This window comes from Corapipo altera, unplaced genomic scaffold, assembly GCF_003945725.1.
Source record: "Corapipo altera isolate COAL_440 unplaced genomic scaffold, ASM394572v1 52b, whole genome shotgun sequence".
Taxonomy (NCBI): Eukaryota; Metazoa; Chordata; class Aves; order Passeriformes; family Pipridae; genus Corapipo; species Corapipo altera.
In genome coordinates this window covers 1,428,080-1,450,471 of record NW_020884922.1, presented here as the reverse complement: position 1 = coordinate 1,450,471, position 22,392 = coordinate 1,428,080, and the positions used below count along the sequence as shown (strand labels likewise).

Genomic DNA, 22,392 nt, shown 5'->3' with positions numbered 1-22,392 from the left:
TGGATGTACAAGGCCACTTCACATTTTGAGTATAGAAGGGGTTCTAGTTTTGGTGTGTGGGAGTTTTATGTTAAGAAGTTATATATTACTTTTAGGGCATACATATTGAAAGGTTAAACTGAGCCATGTTCAGTCAGAGCTCTGTTGTTGACAGTAGCCATCTGAGACTTCTGATTTTGAAATTTTCAAAGCAGTCACCTGAAATTAGTTGAATCCTTTAAATTGACACATGTCATGATAATGTGGTACAGGGAATCTAAATACAATTAGACTACACTTCAAACTTTGCTTTGTGAAAAGCCATCTGCCTTACAGGATGAGTACTGTGATAACAAACTGCATGGTCCTGGACCGTGTGCTGTGCTGGATGACAATGAGTGAAAACCTCCCTTTCCCCACTGCCTTTGTTTTGCTAGTTCAGGTTGTGAATAATCTTAGCCTGTTGTTTTAGTAACACATTTTGACCTCAGTGTTACATGTTGCATAGCATGAAGTAAAACTGAAAGAAGTTGTGAAGTGCTTACCAGTAAAAAGTGTCATTGCTTCAGGAATAAGAATTTTGATAAAGTAATACTTTTGCACGATGATGAGAAGATGTGATGCCAAGTTTTTGGAGGCTTTTCCAAGAGAGGTTTTGAATGCTTCCGAGTTTTTCCAAGGGCAGTTAATTAAACACAGGTCAGAACCTCAGTAGTAACACTAAAGCAACATTCAGCGTGGGCTGGAGGTGCCATCTGAAACTTTTTCTCCAAAGAAAGATGGTCTTTCTTCCTTTGCAAGGGTGTGAAGGCTTTTTAGAAATACAATTGAGTAAGATTGTGCCTTAAAATTCATTGTTGTATAACAGCAGCATTTGAGTAGGTCCCTATCTACATCCACTATTGGGCCTAATTCATATTCTTTTTATAAATGTGAGAAGATCAAATTTATAGAGAATGAAAGAATCTATGGTACTAGATTCTTGTTCTGTTGCTTTTATTTTCATTTTTCTCATAATATTTTTAGTTTGTATTAGGAAGAGATATAAGAACATAAAAAATTATTGCAACAGCTTATATTGTGGGATGGTGTTATAGAAAGGTTTTTCAAAAGCATGTATTGTATAGCCCACTGATAATGACTGATGATCCTAACAAAACATTTACTGTGGGCACTTGGCATTTAAAAAAATATTGTGAAGTAAGAAAAACGTTTAAAATTGCATTTTCTAATTCTACTATTTCCAAACCCAAAAGAAATAACTAGTACAAAAGCTTTGCTTGCTGGCATTAAATTTTCACTTACAGCTTGTTGGGTTTTCAGATGTCCTGCCCTTTTTTGGTCTTGTTATTTCACTGTCAAATATACCATGAATCCTAAAATATGCTGAGGCTACACCATCTCTAAGTTTCTTCTAAAGTGCTGTGAATACCAGGAAGAGAAAAACTGCAGTATTGGTTGACTCCAAACCTGCAGAATCCCCCAGTGTTGTATTTAATTTTGTTTACAGTTCTGCAGGCAGACTGAATTTGAAGGAAACTAGTAATCCTGTTGCCAGAGCTTTGGGGGAAATATTTTATAAGTTTTAGTAGTTGTACTGTATAAAATCAATTTTATTCACTTTGTCATGAAAGCACAGCCATCTTTCATAGATTTTTATAATCTACCCCCAACCTATACTCATTCAAAATGGGATACTCAGTCTTTACTACATGCTTTCTGCTAACATTTAATCGTTTTGGTGTTTCCAATTTGTAATTACCTTGTAAAAAGATTATTTTTGTGCCATCTAGCTGCATATTATTTTTTTGTCTGTTTCTTGAGGAAATTAGACTTACGTGATTGTGCAGGTGTCCGGATAACTTTTGAATTGTCCAAGTTCAGCAAGGGTGAAGTCTTCAAAGGAGTTAATTTGCTCCAATTTTCAATACTGTCACCTCTGATTTGCCTCTGAGAAGAGAGATCCAGATTGACACCTATGCTCAGGTTGTAGCCTGAGGTCCATAGTCAGCTGTTGTCTTTGGCCTGCTGAAAGGTTGATCATGGCCTCTGTAGCTTGGAACCAGGGACAGATGGGTGGCATACCCCAAGCTTATTCAGGAGATGGGAGCTGTGAAAAGAGAGAGGCATGGCAGAAGGGGGCACCAGCTCATTTCTGTTTCTCTTCATGTCTCTGTCATAGCAGTGAGGTGGTAGCCAGAGAGCTGAGTCAATTAAAATACGTCTGACACCTCCTTGTCCTCCTCTCTCCTTTCTCTCAGCTCACCCTGCAGTTGCAGAATTGGTGGATCTCCTGCAAGGAAGTGCTCAGGAGCCTGAGGGTTTCAGACAGCAGGACTGACCCTTCAGGCTACCTCCTGTCATTAAGTTAGATTCAGTGTAGAATGAAGCTACTTCCTTAGTCTCTGTCGTTTTTTATGCTGCTCCCAAGATTCATGTCTTTGGTTAAGTTGCATCTCACCTGAATGTTTTTATGCATCAATTTCCTTCTTTACGTAATGGTTTCCATATGTCTGCTGAATCAAATCTAAATATACCATCTTTGGTTTGAGCTCCATTTTAATCCCATCTGCTTTTTTGTCCTTTGAAACAAGAGAGATGTGAGAAGGTGGTGTTTCTCCTGATTATGCTGTCAATACAAGGCAGTGGATAACATCCAAAATGGAGTTTTACTAGAGAGAGGTTCAATTTTGACTTGTTAATTGTTTAAAAAAAGAGCTGTAAATGCACTATTTCTTCTACTGAACACAAAACTTTGCTGGCCTGTATATTGATTGTAGCTTTGATATAGAGATATCCATATAACATTTATTTTTATTTTAGGAGAAATAAATGCATTAAAGATGTTTTGCTCATAGGTAGGAATGTCATATTATCCAGCCCGTATGACTTCCACGTTAAACAAAATTCAGGCTTCAGGATGTTTCCTCTGAAAGGTCGTTGGAAAGGTGAGGAGCAGAGATGAAATGATATCATCTTATGTTTTCATTTATTATACAGTGCAGTAGTAGGTTGACTTACAGGAAAATAGATCCCTACATTTGAATTCCTTCATAACTTCCTAAGTCAATTGTTAGTTCCTTCTGCTGGAGGGAGTTGTAGAAAACCGTGTAGAACTGGCAGCAATTTAGCTATTACTGTATTCAGGTTTTGAGGGCTTTTGACTATTTATATTGTGCAATGCTGCAGCAATATTGTTATAAGCAAGAGATTTAAAAAAAAAGCCAAAAAGCAAAACAAGTCTCTGACATAATCTCTGCTGAATTTTTATCTAATGTGTTTTAGTTTTCGTAGAGGTTTTGATTAATCTGCCTGTAATCTCTGTTGGAGAACATTGGCACTATGCCATATAACTACGTTTTTGATTTCCCAACATTAACTGTCCTTTTCTATTTCTCCATCTTTTCATAATTCTGCCCATGAGGTTTTCTGTGCCTAAAATTTTCCTTAAGGCTAGTACTGACACAACTTGTTCTATTCTTATCTGTTTCTATGGCATTTCATCCTTTATTGCTTGGTATTTTCTTACACAATTTTCTATGGTTGTTATGGCAACATTAAATAGCAAATTTGTCAATTTTCAAATTATATTGCTTCTAAAATTTTACATTATGATGCTGAGAAAGAGGTGAAATATTTTCAGCATAATTAAGCAAATTAATGTGATTAATTTAAATGGCCTTGTAATTTTGCAATGTTGCTGCTTCTTTCCAATTTACTATGCACTGTGATGCTACTTAGGAGAGGATAAATAGAATACATTTGTTGAAGTAGGAGAAATTGTTAAATTACAGAAAATACTCCTTTACTATTATTATTCTGATGGCCAGGATCTGGTAAACGTGACAGGCATTCTAGCAACATCATCATCAACCACATTAGTAGGCATTTAATTCATAATTACTAAGATTCCCTGTGCAATACAGACCATCAGATGGCATAACTACAAACTCCCAGAACTGAAGAGGTTTGGAGGTAATGATGGCAAAACCCAGCAGAATTTTCTCTAAGATTGTATTTAAAATCAGTAAGAGATACCGAGGAAAGAGGAAAGTGGTCTGAGATTGAAATGGGTGAGGACTGCAAGAATGCAATACCTCTGTGAATGAGAGTACCAAGTCAGAATCACTAATGGAAATGGAAGCAAAGTTACATACATTACAAAATTAAGTGATGGCCCAGTCCCACAAGTTCTTTTTTATGCAACATGATTATATTACTACTTTAAAATACCTCTTCATAATTGGGAATGTAAAATATTTTGAAGTCATTGCTTGCATTCATTGTGCCTTTCAATGGAGCCTTTGGTGAATTTGACATTCATTGTAACAAAATAATTTGCTTAAATTACTTTTTGTTTTCTCTTACGTGTTTGATTTTACAGCATTGTGAATTCTGATGGCTTATACAACATTTGTAATTTCAACTTGTGCATATATGTGTGTATGAGATGAAGTAGTAATATTAAAATAAAAACCTTAGCTTTTCAGTGTTGTCAAAAAACCCAACAAAACATTACTTTCTGCATGTCTATAGCATTCTTAAATTGCTAGTGTAACTTCTGTGATGATAGGATGCTGGGACATCTAGTCTTTGATTACACTCTGATATCAGACCATAAGAATGCAAGGTCTCCAGCTGTGTCAGCAGCAGTGCAGTTCTCAAAGACATTAAGCAGAAAAAGTAGTCTGTGTTTTTTCCTCATCCAAACGTGAGCTGGCAGTTTGTTTATTCTGGGGGAAAGAATTGGCTAGTCGGTCCCCTACTCAATATTTGTGGTAGTTCAACAAGGCAGTTTGTTTTCAAAGCTGTGACAGCATTTCAGAAGATGATGGCTTAAAGCCAAAAGCCACTTCTTTGTCACCAGTAGAGTCTACCTAGAAAATCGTTTGAGTTTACAAATGAAAATATATCTCTCTGTTTGGGGTGAAAAGGAGAGAGGAGACTAGTACTGGGGACTCTTTAAATTATTGCATTTTTTAGGTTCTTGGGGTTTGTTGTTGAATGTTATTTACTGAGTTTTAAACTATTTGACATGGTGCTGTTTTCTGGTTGTGACAGGATGTAGATGTTTTAGAGATGCTCATGATTCTTCCTCTCACTAGTCCTGTATCCTTCTGCCACATAAGGTGAATTTTATCTGCATCAATTCAGGAATGTGGGCCGTATATTTACATGTCTTTCTGAGAGTAGTTTTTCTTTGACAGTGAATTTTAGTGCCCACATCAAGACTTGAGCAATAACTGGATCAAGAAGTAATCCATGTGTGTTGTTAAATTAATATTTAAAGCCCAGGACAGATATGCAGTCTTTTCGATGCCAAACCTATGTTTTCCTGCATCTCTTTATGCTCATGCTTATCCATCGGATCTCTAAGTCATGAGGGAGTTATTCACATGCTCTCTATTCTTGCAAACTGAATAATGACACTTAATACGTGACTGCTCCTCTTAATTTGTGCTTTGTCTCTCTTGAGTGTTATGTCTTTGAGCGCGGGATACCATTCAAACTGCGGAATTCTGTAAGCAGAAACCCTGGGGATGTATTCTAAAAAAACTAGGAGAGCATTTAATAACCTCAACATTTATATTTTAATTTTTACCTTGGAAAAGCACTGCTATGAAGATGGTCAAAGCAAGGGAACTGCTTTTACAAGGCACTGTAAATTGAAATAAAATTTTCTTTGGCTTTTAATTATTTCTGAAAGTGCTGTTGTGAAACACATAATTTTATTTACAGCTAGCCTGTGAAGTATATAGCAGCTGACTGCATTGAGCATGGGTTTTGTTTGAGTTCTGACACCTTGCATTTGAGGAATGCATTTGTCTGGCTCACATTTTCCTTATGTGGTCTAGGAATGTGCTGGATGAGAGCTCACATTATTGCCTGCCCTGGTAGTTAGGGTTGGAAATAATACAGATGAGGCCCTTGGTTCTACTTCAGTTTCCAAATCGTGAACAGAAAATCAATTTTAAAACCTGGATTAAATTCCCAACAGTTTTTCTGGAGAGGGATTTAGATTTGAAGTTACAGACACTTGAACATTACCGATGTTCTGCACTTGAACACTGAACTTAAGCAATGTTCAAGTACAGTGTGTGTAGCCTTTTCATTGTTGATATACAATGAAATGTATCAATGGATAAGATTTTATAATTATTTTCCTTTTCTTTGCCGATTTTTAAGTCTAGAAATTGAAGCATAACTGAACCCTAGATAATGACTCAAGAGATGAATTGGAAAACCAGCAGAGAGGCCAGAAAGATTCCACCGAGACTTTGGTCACATTGTAAGGGTCTGCAGAGCTCGGACCACTCCTGAGTTGTGGGCTGTGTAACTGGCATCAGGTAGAGAAGGGGAATAGTGAACACTAAATTTGGATGGGGATTAATTAACAGCATTGGCACAAGAGCTTGTCCAGTACCTGTTTGCATTGGGTAGTAAATCAAAACTGTATCTGCAGATTATGATCTGAAAAACCTAATTAAGTAACCTAGTGTTGTTCTGTCCTCTGTGAGAAAGCAAATAGATCAAATGCTGTATACCTTTCTAGGAGGTAATACTGTGAACGTAAGAAAGAACTGTGCCAATGTTTGTCTTGATTGCACTAATATTTGAGTCATAGACAAAATGTTTGATAATAAAATATTTCTTTGTCAAATGATTTTGGCAGTTCTGGACTCAGTAAGTGAATATGCCACTGAATCATTGAATCTTTTTCAATCAATAAATGTAGTTTCTAAATTAATACAGAATGAGCATCACACTTCTCACAAGGTAGATTGTGTTTTAGAGACTAGATTTAGACTATGGTTAAGTGTGCTGTTCAGTGTTGAGATACCCTGGATTTCTTGTTTGTTAAGATGAGAGAGGTCAGTTTTTTAAATTTAGCGTTGCCTTTAGTTGTATGTTGGCACGTGGAATTCTTGATGAATGTGTTTTGACATGACAGATTCAGTGATTATCTTGTTCTGTATTTTCAGGATATTTCTTAGTATATCATTTGTAGTGAGAGTGGTCTACTACGTGTTTGTAAAGGAAAGGATACTGTATATTATTTAAAAGCTGCTAGCTAAGTGGTGTTATTTGATAGATTGTCCCTTTCTATGTTTGTTCATTTATTTTAGATCTAATTTAGCAAGACAGTGGCTGTCTACCAGATTTAGCCCGTCACACAGTGGATTTCATGAGGTTCATTAAATCTTATTTGATAGTCAGTGTTTATTTAAGATGTGTTTCCCAAATGTGGGGCTGGTGCATTATGACAAAAGAAAAACTTAATCCACTTTAATGAACCACTTTAATGAAACTCTGCAGTATGTGTCTGATTAGTATTATTTATTGATAAGACTTCAATAGAAAGCAGCATTAGGAAGAGTTAATAAACTATTGTTTAAGGTGTAAAGAGATTTTTAAAAATCTGTTCAGTTTTTGAGCACAATAAAATAGAGTTTCCTGAACAATTTTAATCAGTTTTCATAACACTAAAGCTGCCATAAGCAAATGAAATCTCCAGTCCCAGTGACTGGTGAGCTGCTGAATGCCATACAGGAGTAGAACAGTACCCTGGTGTTGTCTGGGGGCACTGTGGGCTGTGCCGCTGCTATTGGGAGCCCAATCTTTTAGCAAGCTGAATTCTTCCAGTGCTTAGGAAAACGGTGAAGCACATCCAACTAAACGGGTAGTCAAGCAGTTCTGTGGGGGGTAAAAAGATTTCAGGAAAATTATCGAGGAAGTAATAAAGAATTTTTGAGGAACTACAGGCTGAGACACATTCTTTAAAAGCCAACAGTGCTTCTCTTAAATTTTTAAAGTTGTACAGAAAAGAAAATTTGGTGCTGATCGATTCAGTCTGGGGGATTGATTTCTTCCCTCCCAGTTCACTGCAAGTCTCTGTGCAGCATCCATGTGTTGGTGCTTAAGCAAGCTCAGGTGGACTTGGCTGTCATCAACCCCCAATCCCTATTGCAGCGTGGTAACCTGCAGGCCTTTCCTGAGGCAGGGATCTCTTCTTCTTCCTGCCACGACTGAGAGCTTAGTTAAATCTCTCGGCAACTTTATTCAGTTGCTGCAAGTTCAGATTCTACAATTTTTTTGCAGGGCTCTTTCAACTGATGTCTCAGTTTTCCTGGCAGTTTTTTGCTGCCTTTGCTGTATTTTCTTCCTTCTCCCAGTGATTAATAAACCTGGCATTTATTGCCTATAAATTGCCCTGAGTTTCTGGACTATAGGATTTTTTCTGTCTGTCTTGTATCAAAAGTGGTTGAAACCCATCCTCTCTCGTACGTGACTACCAGAATGCTTTCTGTGTGAAACAAGCCCCAGCAAACAGTATGTGTATTGTTTTTCTATTTATTAAAGATGATCTGTTATTTTCTTAGGTCCTTTCTGAATTGGCTGTTTTAAACTGAAGTGAATTTTCTTCCTTATAAAGAATATAACTTTCTCAGCAAATAAAATACAAATTTGCATGTACATTTTGGGTCTGGGAGGTGCAACTCTCTTCCAACAGCCTTTCCCTGCTAGGAACATGTAGTTTTGTTGTTTTAGTTTTGAGTGTCAACATTTTATGCTTCTAAGAAAATTGAGATTCACTTGCATTGTCCCTCACTAGGACACTAAGGTTTGAGGTTTAAAATTCTTTTAGCCTCTTGCATTGCTCTTCAGTTTAAATGCTTTTCTGGATCTAGTTTTAACTTCAAGGTTATTGCTGTGCATGCATCTTCCTGTGTCATAGCTCATTATTAAATGAGTTTCCATTTTTCTTCCTACTTTAAAAATAATCTAAATGGAACTATTGAAAAAAATAACTTTAAAATATATCACTATGCATTTAAAGAATTTGTAGATTTTAATACAGCTTTTTTTTTTACCTCAGGGTCTCTATTTCATGTTACTTATGTCTTTAACTTTACTTTTCATAATAGATTTGCACTTACAAAATATTTTAGCAAAACTGGGAGCATCTTTCATTTTTTATTTTATCATCAGGATGTTTGGGTGTCCTAACAATCTTTTTTATATTTTAAAATGTTTCTCATCCCTTGTAGCTTATATCGTTGTTCTTAATACAGCTTGCATTTACATGTAGATTAATAGAATTTTACAAAAATGCAATACTGTTACTTTCTGAGTATTTTAAGTGATTTAAAAATTATCTTCTCATGGATAGGGAGGCAGTGCCTTAATTTGAGAAAACTTTTGGATATGAAGGTAATAAGATTTGGGGTTTTGTAGTTGAATGATAACTATGGTTGCTGAAATGTGATGTGGTGAATTCAGGGGCACTGTAATGTACCTGCTGATAGCTGAGTACAGTATGAAAGACAATTTAAAAGGACTTGCCCTAGAGAGCTGCAGACTAATAAAGATAAAATGCTGACTTTTTGATTCTACTTACTTAGTACACTAGGAGCTCTAGCTAAAGAATTACTTTTCCTTTAAAAGCTTTATAGCTTTGGTAATATTTGAAAAGATGTTTGGGGGATTACTTTGTTTGTTTTTTCTTCTCATGCTTTTTTTCCTCCAAAAGCAGAAAGGGCTGGGGGGAAAATCCTGTATATTTTTAGATCAGGTGTGGTAGCTATTTTGCCATCAGCACTGTGTGGGTATATTTGCAATGAAATTTAAACATCTTGATGAGTATCCAGATGGAGTGTTTTTCCTAAGTTTTAGCTTATTTACTCTACTGGGAGCCCCAGTAAATATTTATAGTATTCTTCAGGACAAACTGTACCATTAAGCTTGACATTCCTGGTATAGAAGATCACAGTATATAAAAAACCACCAAGATCTTCTCTAAGGAATTTCAAACTGTCAATTTTTGCCTGTGATGCTCTAAAAGTGATTTTTAAAAATGTTTGTGATGGATGATGCAATTCTAAAGAGAAAGCGATAGCAAATTAAAGTGTCATGCTGCAGTAGACTCAGGCGTGTAGTGTAATAATAAACACTGTGTAAATGATATAGGAAAGAGAATGGTAGGATTTTTTCCTTCTGTACACTTAAATTAAATTTTTACATTTACAGTCAGATACTAAAGAATTGATCTCAAAGGTGCTTATTAATGGATGTTTATAGGCTGCCAGGTTTTTGAAAGACATTGCTTCAATTTATTTCCCTGTGTTCAGACTCTTCTGTGTTGCTTTATTTATTTTAGTGAAAATTATTTACCTGACAGCTACACGAGAACCAGTTGCTGTAGTAGGTAGAAACAATGTGAAATATGTTTGAACTGCTTAGAATCTGATGAAGCATTAATGCACACTACCTTACTGCTTTTGTCAGGAACTGGGTAAAATTGCAACAGGCAAAAGTGGACATTATTGCTAATTTTACATTGCTTTTCATGATAAGCTATACTTTTCCTTAGACTTCAGTTCCCATAGTCGGGAAACCTCATTAAAATTTTTGACTACTAAATTTTTTTTTCCCGTGAGCTTTTTTTAGCCTTTTTTAATTGCAGCAATACTTAGATTCTAGCTGCCTCCTGATGACTTAGAAATGAAAAGGGAAATAAAAAGACACCTCCATTCACATAAAAACATCTTATTTTAAGAATCTATTTTTAAGGGTAATTTAATGAAGGTAAAGGACTCAACTCATGATTTTTGAATTTTAGTATTAGCAGTATTTAATGTGTTCAAAGGACAGTCCTGGGCAGTATTCAGAAAAGGTTTTCAAATTATAGTATGCACTAATGCTATAGAAAACTTGTTTTTTTCCTCTTGGTTTCTGTTGAAATGTCACTTTTTGTGAAGCTAAGCAAAGTCCTCTAGAGCTGAAAAATGTTGAGGGTAGTGACTAAGATTTAGCTTTGTGTTACTAAAATTATGTTCAGTTTTAATGTTAGAGCAGAGAGAATTCTAGTAGTGAAAATAGGAATTAATCATGAAGAATTTATATACAAATTTATCCCTAGAAAAACATTTAAAATTACATGAATTTGTCCATCTTTAATTTTCTCTTAGTGCTATGTGCTTATTTTACCCCCCCCAAAATGTTTAAGATAACTGCAGTCCTGTGACTGGACTTTGGCTTTTGAAAGTTAAGTTGTCAGTCCTTCTCTCCCAAACAATTGCAAAAACAATTACAGTAAATGAGGTCATTTTTATATTTGTATGACTTTGTGAGTTACAACAAGGATACTTGCTCTTCAGACAACCTGAAATAAATGCTCTCGCTCCATTCCCCATCCAGGTTTGTCTTCTTGACTGTAGTGACAGCAGGAGTGGGGATGGCAGCAAGTCAGAGCTCTGATGTGTGGCCAGTGGGTGTCCAAGACAGCTCATTATCACCTGACACTGCTTAGACAGGTCAGCAGGATTTGCTGTGTAAGCAAACATGAAATGGTTTCCTCCTGTTGCTGCACGGGAGCAGCTGAACAGACAACAGTAACTGCAGAATATTTCCTTGTACACAAGCACGTGACAACTTCATTAGTGAGATTCACAGATTCTGGGTGTGAACTCATATTAGAGATGAACTGGTCAGAAAGGCCCACCTTGTACCTTTTAGACTCTGACTCAAGCCTAACTTTTTATACCAGAAAAAAAAAAAAGTTTGAAGCCATCAGTAGAACTCATTCCACTAGAGAAAACTCTACTCAGCAGAGGGAAGTGAACAGTTGGAGAGAAAAGTTTCTCTTACCTGAGACCTCTAACACACAGCACAGTTCAAGATATGCACTGGTTAAATCTTAGAAAGTGCTATGGGCAACCCCCTTTTGCAATTGCCATTGTTGCAATTATTGTTGTTAGCCATTCTGTTGATAGTTCATATTGTAGGAATTACTAGCAGATGGGAAAATAGATGACTCAGAATATAGTATTAACAATCCATATTTTTTTAATCAAGCCTAATAAGGCTTGTTGCATCTGTAAGATTCATTTAAGAAGTTGCTAGGAAGAATTTGTTTTTTCAAGTAAATACAACAAACTTGATACAGATTATTTTTTGATTGAATATCTATTTTATTAACAATTTAAACCTTGAAAATACATTTGTTTGTTTCCATTGTACCACCTTAATAGCAGTGTTCCGTAATTTAGTTTGATAGACTGGAGTCTTGCAATGGTAACTCATGCATTATGGAATTACTAATGAAATCTAATTTTATCATATTGAAAACATCATTGGCCTAGAGGTTTTATTTACCTCTGTTGCTGTCAAGGGCGGATTAAGATTATAGTGTGCTACATCCACCAAAACTTTGGCTTTCACCCCTTGAAAAGTTTGGATGGCTACAGGTATGCGCTGGCCAAGTGTGGCTAATGAGTTCCAGACACCTTCATCTAAATCCATGGACCCCAAGCACCACTGAGTATCTCAGATACGTGTCCTTCCTCCTGACTCCTGTGCTGGACACATGTGGAAGCCAGGAGTTGGGGTTTACATTGCACTCTTTAACTTCATGACTTCTGAGAGTCCAGTTTTGGTTCTACATTATCTCCTTCCTTCTCAGCTTATTGCTACAGAATTCAGGTCTGTAGACAGGAACTCATATCTATTTTCCAAGTGCCTGTTTTGGCCAGAATTTTCATCAGTATGATTTGACTAGGGTTGTAAACAAAATATCTAAGGTGTGGTATTGGTCTTCCTGCAGGCAGAAGTAGTGTTGACTGCAAGTAACTATTCTTTGGTTTGCTGAAAATACTAATCTAAATGAACCTGGTCACATGGGATGCAAGAAGTTAGACAAAAAGACAAAAAAAGTAAAACCTGTTGCACTTCCCTTGCAGAAGTTTGGTTCTGGGAGGTGACTGCATCAGTACTGTTTGAAGACAGTAATAATTGTAAAAATAATTGTAAATTTACAATAATTGTAAAAAAAGCAATTAACCTGAAACCAGTATTGACCAGAGTAAGAATGTTTTCTGCATAGGTGTATTGTGTTTGTGTGGCCTGGTTTTGATAGCAGGGAGGCTACAGGCATGGCTTCTGTGAGAAGCTGCCAGAAGCTTTCCCCATGTCTGGCAGAGCCAATGCCAGCTGGCTCTGGGGTGGACCTGCCAAGGCCAAGGCCAAGCCAATCAGGAATGATAGTAATGCCTCCGTGGTAACATATTTATGAAGGAAAAAAAAATATTGCACAGCTGTAATTGCAACCAGAGAAGAGCAGAGAATATGTGAGAGTGAGAATATGTGAGAGGAACAACCATGCAGACACCAAGGTCAGTGGAGAAGGAGGGAGAAGAGATGCTGGAGCTGAGGTTCCCCTGCAGCCCATGTAGGTCAATGGGGGTGCAGAGATCCACGTGCAGCCTGTGGAGGAGACCCATGCCAGAGTGGGTAGATGTCTGAGAGAGGGCTGTGAACCTATGGGAAACCAGTGCTGGAGCAGGTTTCCTGGTAGGACTTGTGGCCCTGTGGGGAACCCACGCTGGAGCAGCCTGTGCCTGAAGGACTGCACCCCATGGAAGAGTGACCCACGTTGCAGCAGTTCATGGAGAACTGTCTCCCATGGGAAGGACCCCACACTGGAGCAGGAGAAGGACTGTTCTCCCTGAGCAGCAGCAGGAACAACATGAACTGACCATAACCCCCATTCCCTGGGGGGTTAGAGGGAGGGATAGAGGAGATAGAGCCCAGGAAGGAGGCAGGGGTAAGGGGAACGTGTTTGAAGATTTATTTTACTTCTCATTATCCTGCTCTGATTTTGTTAGTAATAAATTTAATTAATATCCCCAATTCGAGTCTGTTTTGCCCGTGTCAGTATTTGGTGAGTGATCTCTCACAGACCTTATCTCAACTCATGAACCTTTTTAATATTTTCTCTCTTCTGTCCAGTTGCAGAGGGAAGTGATAGAGTGGCTTTGGTGGGTGTCTGGCAGCCAGTCAGAGTCAACCTTCTACAGTAGAAAATATTCTGATGCAATGCTGATCTGCACTGTATTCAACCAACCTTGCATGATCATGCAGGATTATCTTAAACCCCCAGACTGATTAGCAGTGGTTCCTGCCACCTTCACACAAGGGCAGTGCACTGTCTCTAGAGCACTTGTAGCTCTAAACACAACCGGAACACTTCATGCCTGGAGCTCCATCAGCTTTTGGATTTTTACTGTATCCCAACTTAATGATGACAATCACAGTAAGAAAAGCTTGCTAATGATTCTTAATCTGTTCTGCTACTTTTCAACTTCTATATGTAACCTTTCCTGAAAAAACCTCTATTACAAATAAATTGAAAAGTAAGCAAGGAGGAGTTAAATGATTGGTGTCCCATTTGCTAAAAGTTTGAGATAATGTGCATCAGGTTTCCCGACTTTCCAGTCTCTTAAGTGTGTGGTAAATTGCCTTTTCCAAAGATTACAAGTGAAAATTACAGTTCAGTTAGAAGGTTAGTTATGCTTTTATTCTGTGCTGTTTGTCCCAGCTCAGGTTTGTGCTGCTGAAAGATATTTCTGCCACTGTAAGCTCGGGTTGATGAAGCTCCTTTCTTCATAGGTGCCTTTTTTCCACTAGGATTTCCCTCTGGATCGGGGAGGGAAGAAGGTAGAGAGACAGAAGCTGCTGGCACTCAAGCTTGCAGCACTGGGAGCTTGTCCTGCAAAGATGACTGTTGACTGGTCTCTTTGTAGGCAAAGTTGATTTCCTTTGCTCTAGCAAAGCACAGCAGAGAATTTCAAGGAGGCTTCTTTGAGTGCAACCATGTCCTGATAATTCATCAGCTTCTAGAAGAAATTACTCAAAGTCATCTGGCTCTGGAGGTGGTTTTGCTTCTTTGAAGTTTGGACTGTTCCTTTCCTAATCCATTGTGATTATCTACTGAAATAAAGGGCCCAAGTGAAGGCAAACATTTTTACCAGAAATCCCCATTCTCTGAAGACCTCTGTCTTGGAAGTGGTCTGTGTTGACACTAATTGCTGTCTCTTGTGTGGTTGTAGGTGTTTGATCTCAGAAAGGACACAATTGATTCTGTTATTTAGAAAAGTGGCAGAAATTGAACTATGTATCATTGTCAAACAGTTACTGAATTGTTACAGTTCACAGCTTTGAAAAAACTATTGAAATATAATTTAAAGCCTTTTTGAATTCCTGCATCTTGCACCACTGAATGCTCTCCTCTCCCTTCCCATTAATACCAGTAGCCCCAGTAGTTACAACAAACTACATGGTGAATTATTTATGGCAGTTTAAATTCCAAACTGTTCGCAACTGAAAGTAAATGAATGCTGAGCTCTATCACAATAAAAATTTGAATCAAAATATTTATCATGCAGGGGAATAAATTACATTAGAGTAATTAAATATCTTGAGTTCTATCTACACATCTTGTTTGGTATTTTTGCTGTTACATTCAGTGTTTGGACTTTTGCAGGGTTTGTGAGGTAATATCTGTGGCACAGACATAAGTCAAGAAAAATATTTTTAAATTTACCAAGGAGATGTATATGTGCACAAACACACACACATATCCTACATTCAGTTGTGGCTGATTAAGTGGTTTTCTCATCTGATGTCAGATGAGACCTTCCTAACTCCTGTTTTCAGTTTCTTAATGCCCCTGTTTTCTGCCACTTCCTTTCTTCAAATGTCCTGAGCATCAACCATTGATGCAGATGAATATTGTGGCTCCCTGGGTCCCCTGGGTGACATGTCTGAGATGATTCTGAAAGGTTCTTAGTCTCTGGCTTAAAAAATTCATTCTCTTTATATTTTAATATCTATCCCAGCTGTCTGTGATCTTTAAAGAATAGTTAATTCTGTTTGCTGGCTCTGTTTCTTGATTGAAATTTAAATAAAAACTCACCCACGACATTCTTCTCTGATAATTTATGAAAAAATGTTTTCCAGTGCAAAATAATTATGTGATTACATCAGTTGGAGTCTATTCTATGCAGTTTGAGCTTGATGTCTACACTGGTGACTGAGAGGGAATAAATGACTGTCCAGGCTGGTCCAGAGTGGGTCAGAGACTTCATCAGTGGCAGTTCTCACAAAGTGAGATTATTCAGTGCCTACCTTAGTCCACTTGCTGGTCTGTGGAGCCCCAAATATGTTACTTGTGTCCCCTGTGCTAAAAAAGTGGCTTTATTGCTCCTCTCATCTGTGTTGTGTTGGGATCTGTTAAACAGCGGAATCGGCACGTCATTTCTTCTCATTTTACTTCAAATCTCTGACACTTCACTCCTCTAAAAGAGTATCTTCACTGAAAAATGTGTCATGTGCCAGTTACATTTACCAATGGGCTAAAAATTAAATAGAATACTGCAATTTTTTAATCTTTTCTTTCTCTGAAAATAAAAAGGTCTTTTTCTGCAAAAGCCTTAAGTGACTGAGGAATTCCTTTCCCCATCCTTTTTTCTGGATATCAGATGGGAGAAGTACAGTAAACTGGATGACATTTGATTCCTTGGGAGGCTACTCTTTCCTTCATAAGAAACAAAAGGTATCATTTGTCCTTGGGAGAGACCAAAAGAGGGCAAATGAAGTGTCCAAAGGAGTGCAACAAAGATGATGAAGGGCCTTGAGGGGGTAACCGTATGAGGAGCAACTGAGGGCACTTGATCTGTTCAGTCTGGAGAAGAGGAGACTGAGAGGAGACCTCACTGCAGTTACAACTTCCTTGGGAGGGGAAGAGGAGGGGCAGGCACTGATCTCTTCTCTCTGATGACAGAACCTGAGGGAATGGCCTGAAGTTGTGTCAGGGGAGGTTTAGGTTGGATATTAGAAAAAGGTTCTTCACCCAGAGGGTGTTTAGGCACTGGAACAGGCTCCCCAGCGAAGTGGTCACAGCACAAAGGGGCTGACAGAGTTCAAGATGTGTTTGGACAATGCTCTCAGGGACATGGTGTGACTCTTGGGCGTGTCCTGTGCAGGGCTAAGGATTGGACTCAGTGATCCTTGTTAGTCCCTTCCAACTCAGCAGATTCTGTGAGACCAACATTGCTGATGAGCTATTGAACACATCTGAGCTCTCTGAAGCTCATACAGGTCTCAGGATCTTTGGTACCCTAAGATATTTTGACATTTGGGGTTTAATTTTCATCTTCATTAGGAATCTTATGGTTAAAATGATGTTGCATGAAAATGTGCATCTTTTCCATGTGCTCTGATATGCCCCCTCTCTTTATTATCACTTTCAGTTGTTTGTTTACTATGTACAATGTGGTCTCTTAGTAAGAGTCATAATGCTGAGGTTTGGACTGTATGTAGCAATATGTGTTGCTAATTTATATGCCTCAATCGCTGATAAAAATAAAGATCAAAAGTAGTATTTCATTCCTCAGGGAAAACAGATCAGACTGTGTTGATGGAAGCCTGCCCTAGATTCATGAATGCAGTATTGACTCATTAGTAGTCAATTCAGAAAATTAATTTTTTTTACCCATGAGTTAGGTAGTGTGCTTGTTTGCAATGTAAGAATATTTGCAAACAAAACGAAGATTACTCCTTTCCTAGGAGGAAATTATTTGTGCTATTTGAAATTTGCTGATATTTTTCACACTCGGTGAAGAATAATTGGCACATAGGCAATTCTGACAAGAGAGAAACTCAGAAAGGTACTAAGCTACATCAGGAAAAAAATACATAGACCAGACAAAGGAGCACGTTTCAAATGCAGATTCTTCCCTGCAGTAGCGGGTGGAGCAGGAGTGCCTGACGTGCCCCAGTACCTGACAAGACTCCAACCTTTATTGGCAGCAGCCAGCAAGACAGCCAAGTGATTTACTTGTTATATGACCAGTCGTTTTTATTGAATGAAATGTAATGAACTGTTAAACATTGTGTAAAAATATTTTTAGAAAGAAAAGAACGGTCAAAGGTAACCCCCCCCATGAATTGAGGAAATTATTTCATGTATTATTTAAACGCTTTGCTAGCAATTTGCTTTGACTAGTTCTGGCAGCAGTCTGTTGAGTAAGGCAGATACCTTGTCATTCTTATCAGAAAGTACCTCTGAATATCTGTCAGACTATTACTTACAGTAGCTGTCTATTTTTCAGGCTTCTGTAGGAGGCTGATGTTTAGTAAGAAGTATTTGATTAGACAGTATAATTTATATACATGAATATAATTGTGTATGCTGTGGCAGCCTAATGAGTTAAACTTAAGCCCTATATTTATTTGCAAGGTTTACAAAGTGATTATTTTTTTTTAATTAAATGTACTATGTGTGTTTGTTTTCGTATGCTGTTAGATTATTGACTGTGGAGAATACCGAGGCTTTTGTTTGTATCAACAGTTATATATACACATATACATACACTCAAAGTGTGTAAAAACACTGCAACTGTAAATTAAAGGATTATGGAAGGTAATGGTTTTCATTGTTATTGTAAAGACTTTCTAATGTTTTCCTGTGGTTGTTCTTTTGTTGTTTTACAGTTAAAGAATCTGAGTTTGGAAGAATTACAGATGAGATTAAAAGCTTTGGACCCTATGATGGAACGAGAAATTGAGGAGCTTCGTCAGAGGTACACTGCAAAGAGGCAACCCATCCTAGATGCGATGGATGCAAAGAAACGGAGGCAGCAAAATTTCTGAGTTTGTTTTACTCTCAGACATAATACTATGAGTCACTGTGGACACTGGTAACTTTGTAACAGTCTGAAGGAATTGGATTATGAGAGTTTTCAAAAACCCGGTCTGTTGAAATTTCCTTCACAAGCAATGACAATTGGAGCAGTGAAAGAATATACATATGGTGTTCTGCAAAGGCAGAGAAACACATCACCACTTGTTTGCATTTTCAAATGTTTAATGTAATACAAGTTTAATCTGTTGCTTCCCAATCTTTTTCAGGTATATAGTGGTAATTTGGTGTTGTACATTGGGAATTGTGTTTTGGAGCACCTGGAATGATTTCTTTATTGTGCAACACTACCGAGCCTTATATTGCAATGTATTTTTCTTCCCTTTAGTAGCATATTTATTATGTAATCTTTGGTTATCCTATTTATTTTATGCCTGTTTCCTTTTATGTTGGGAAGTATTAGGGTAATATTGTGGAGAGCAGAGTCAGATTAGATAAAATTGGTATTATAGTATAATGAAAAGTTGCTCACCACTCTATTATCTTTTAACAATTTCCAATTTCAGCAAGCATCCCAGTTCAGGACAGCTCTTGAACATGTATCCAGCCGATTTGTATCAGTAGGATTTAAGCAGAAAGTAAGTAACAGGCACATGTTTTCCTGCTCTCCTGAATCAGGGACTGTGGTTGTAGTTGAGCAGTACAGTTGTTACACTACAGAGGATTTTTAGAGAGTATTTCTGTCATTTCTACGCACACTGAGTCTGCTGTCATTAAACAAGAAAACAAGTGCCTAATCAGTTTTGATTTTTGTTATTCAGAAGAAGCAATACTTGCAGTCACTCCTTCAGTGTAAACTTCCAATTGCTATTGCAATTCTGACCAGTATAAACCTCTATTTTGCACCATAGTTTTATAATGAAGTAACAGCTACAGTTTTTGGATGTTGTTTTGGTTCATTTGGGTTTCTTTGTCACTGTTTTGAGGGGAGAGGGGAGTTATTAGTGGTTTGGGGTTTTGTTTTCACATTATAGATACAAAGGGATAGTAATTTAAAAGCCAAAGAAAATAAAATTAATACTTATATTTAATAAGTGCAGAAAAGAAGCAACATTTTACAGTCCTCTGAGAGTTTTGTCCTGCAATCACTAAACATTCAATATTCCTGTAGTCTTCTGTTGGTAGATTTTTGGGAATCAGAAATGCAGGACCAAGCTCTTAGCTTTTTACAAGTTATTTTATCTGGTTTATATTGTGGAATACCTAGTAGGTAGAATTTACAACATTGCAAGAAATATTTCATACTTATCAGAAAACATGATCCACTTTCTGAACAATCTACTGTGTTCTCTACTGAAATATTTACTATTGTTGCCTTTTATGTAATTAACTTCACTGTGATAGTCATACTTCTTTATACAATACAACTGAAAAGATCTTTACATTCAGCCTTTAGCTGTTAAAGGTTTAATGGTGACTACTGTATGGGCATCTTCTGTTAAATGTTTTCTGGAAGTTAGTAATCATCTCATACCTCTTAACATTTACTGTCATCATATATGGACCATCTAGATGGAACAGTGCAGATTTTGAAAATGGTGCATTATATCACAAAGCTTATGCAAAAGGAAACCAAAAGTTTTCACAAGATCAGCATTCTACAGCCATGCTGGGACCAGGACTTGGGTTTGAGCCATTGTTGTCATTGTCATTCTCTATGTGTTTGCATGTACACCATGCTCTGACATGTAAACCCTAGAGTCAAATAAATCTTGATTCTGGTTGTTAGTACCCTCAACTCTCTTCATATTTCCTACAGCGATGACCATTCCTTGTGAAAATGCAAGAACACAGAAGATCCATAAAAATTACTTTAGGCAAGATAAAATGAACCTGGTAGTGTTATGCCTCACATTTATACAATGAAATGATGTAAAGTAAAAAATGGTATAATCATGTCACTGTGTCATTAGATTATAATCATAACGCAGGAAAAAATAACAGGACAAACTTCCCCCATCAACATGGTTCTTATTTATTTAAAATTAATTTCTACTTCTTGAGCTTTCTGTTCTCAAAAACTCAAAGATGTGCGTGCATACATAGATTTGTGTAGGTATACACACATATATATACATATCTATATACATAAGAAAAAATATAAAACACATTTAAACCATCAGGAGAGGAACCTAGCTTGCCTTTTCTTGGTGTGCCTTTTAAGCAAAGTGTCATTGTCCAGACACTCTTACCTGCATCCTTAGCAGCTAAATTTTCCCTTTCTCCATCTTAAACTTTTCACAGCAAAAATAAGACTTTGATTTTGAATAATGTGGCTTTACAGTGTAATAGAGAGTGTAACAAAAATTATCACAAATTTCATATTTTGTGTATTCTGAAAACTGTAGTAATGTGGCACCCTAAAAATTAATTGCTTATCCTGAGGGACTCCAGTAAAAACCCTTTTAGACTAGAGCTGTTGCAGTCTGGCATCTGAAAGCCATCAGAAGGACATCCTTTCTTCAATCCTGATGTGTCTGCATAGAAACAACTCAATTTTTGTGCATATGCATGCACACAAGAATGGATTATACATGCAGGAAGAAAATCTAAACACTATTGAATAAAACAAATGTAAACAAGCTACTTAAAATGGGTGAAAAATAGCATCTGATGTACTGTAAACTGTGTAGATACAGGATGTTTGTGACCAAAGAATACTTTCACCAATTAATATGAAATCAGTAATGTTTCCATTCTGGTATGGTGCACACTGTGGTCAGTGAGAGCTGCCTTTGGCTTTAGCAGCCAGAGTATGGAGCTCTAAATTAATGTGCAAGCATAGCATAGGGAAATAAGTTTTATACTCAGAGATGGATGCAACTTATTTTTTTCTTTCTTCTGTTTATATAAATGAATCAAATCATCCATGTTGATGACTGCACATCTCTACTGGAGGATGAACATCTCTGTAAAGGAAAGTCAATAGTACAATAAATAAGATATTTTAAAAGCAAGTGTTGCAGAAAACCTGATAGAACTACTGACAAGCTAACCTTCAGTAAGATTTTAACCAAGCAATTTCTTGTTTGCTTCTGACTTTGTATGTTTAGGTTTAGTAAGTTAAAAAAAATGAAAAATCATTGCTTATTACTAAACATTTGTAATAAAAGCTAATTTTTCATGTATAATTGTTGACTTGTTGTTCATTCTAACTGAAGTAAAATTATCTTAATAGTAACCATTAATATTCATTTCCATAGTCATCCCTCATGCTTTTGTTTCCTTTCTGTAACACTGCAAGCCCAGCTGTGAGTGCAGAAACCGGTGTCTCTCCAAGTCAACTCTGGAAAGGATTTTTCCAGATCACAACATTGTTGCAAGATCTAGAAGTCTGAGGAGCTCCATGAAAGCATAGCAGGCCTAAGGAAAGAAATCCTCAGTATTAGCAGGCATAAGTGGCTTGTGTTGCTCCTTTGTTTTTCTCATTGCACTAAAAAATCAATAAGTAATGGATAGACTAGAGTAGGAAAAGTAAATACATTTAATGAATTCAATTCCATCGCCCATTTATTTTCTGATTTTTTTAAAATTATTTTCTTAAGAATTTGCCCACAGACATTTTCGTGAAAAATGAACTTGTGAGCAAAACTCCTTAGTGATCCACAGTATGTTTGAAGTGACAAAATTCTACTGCTAATCTGAACTAATTTGACAATTAATTGGCTAGAATAATTACTTACTGTTTATTTATGCGAAATAATATGTTGTCTGCATTTGCACAGTGTATTCCAGTGAGAGTGCACAGTGGCTCAGGCTGCTTCTCCATCCAGTGTGTTTGTTGAACTTCCAAATATAAATATGGCTCATGATGAGTGAAACCCTGCACAAATATGTGAGATAGCCTGACTCCCCCTTAATAGGCACTGGTG

General features: G+C 37.1%; 1 protein-coding gene across 1 annotated transcript in view; it reads left to right on the top strand.

Annotated features, from left to right (window-relative positions):
- STK3 (serine/threonine kinase 3) overlaps nt 1-22,149 on the top strand; it is a 123,005-nt gene extending 100,856 nt beyond the window's left edge. The window contains exon 11 of the mRNA XM_027657062.1: nt 18,313-22,149. Within this exon, the coding sequence (XP_027512863.1) occupies nt 18,313-18,471 (159 nt within the window). The 3' untranslated portion in view covers nt 18,472-22,149. The remainder of the gene's footprint in view (nt 1-18,312) is intronic.
- Nucleotides 22,150-22,392: the final 243 nt, after the last annotated feature.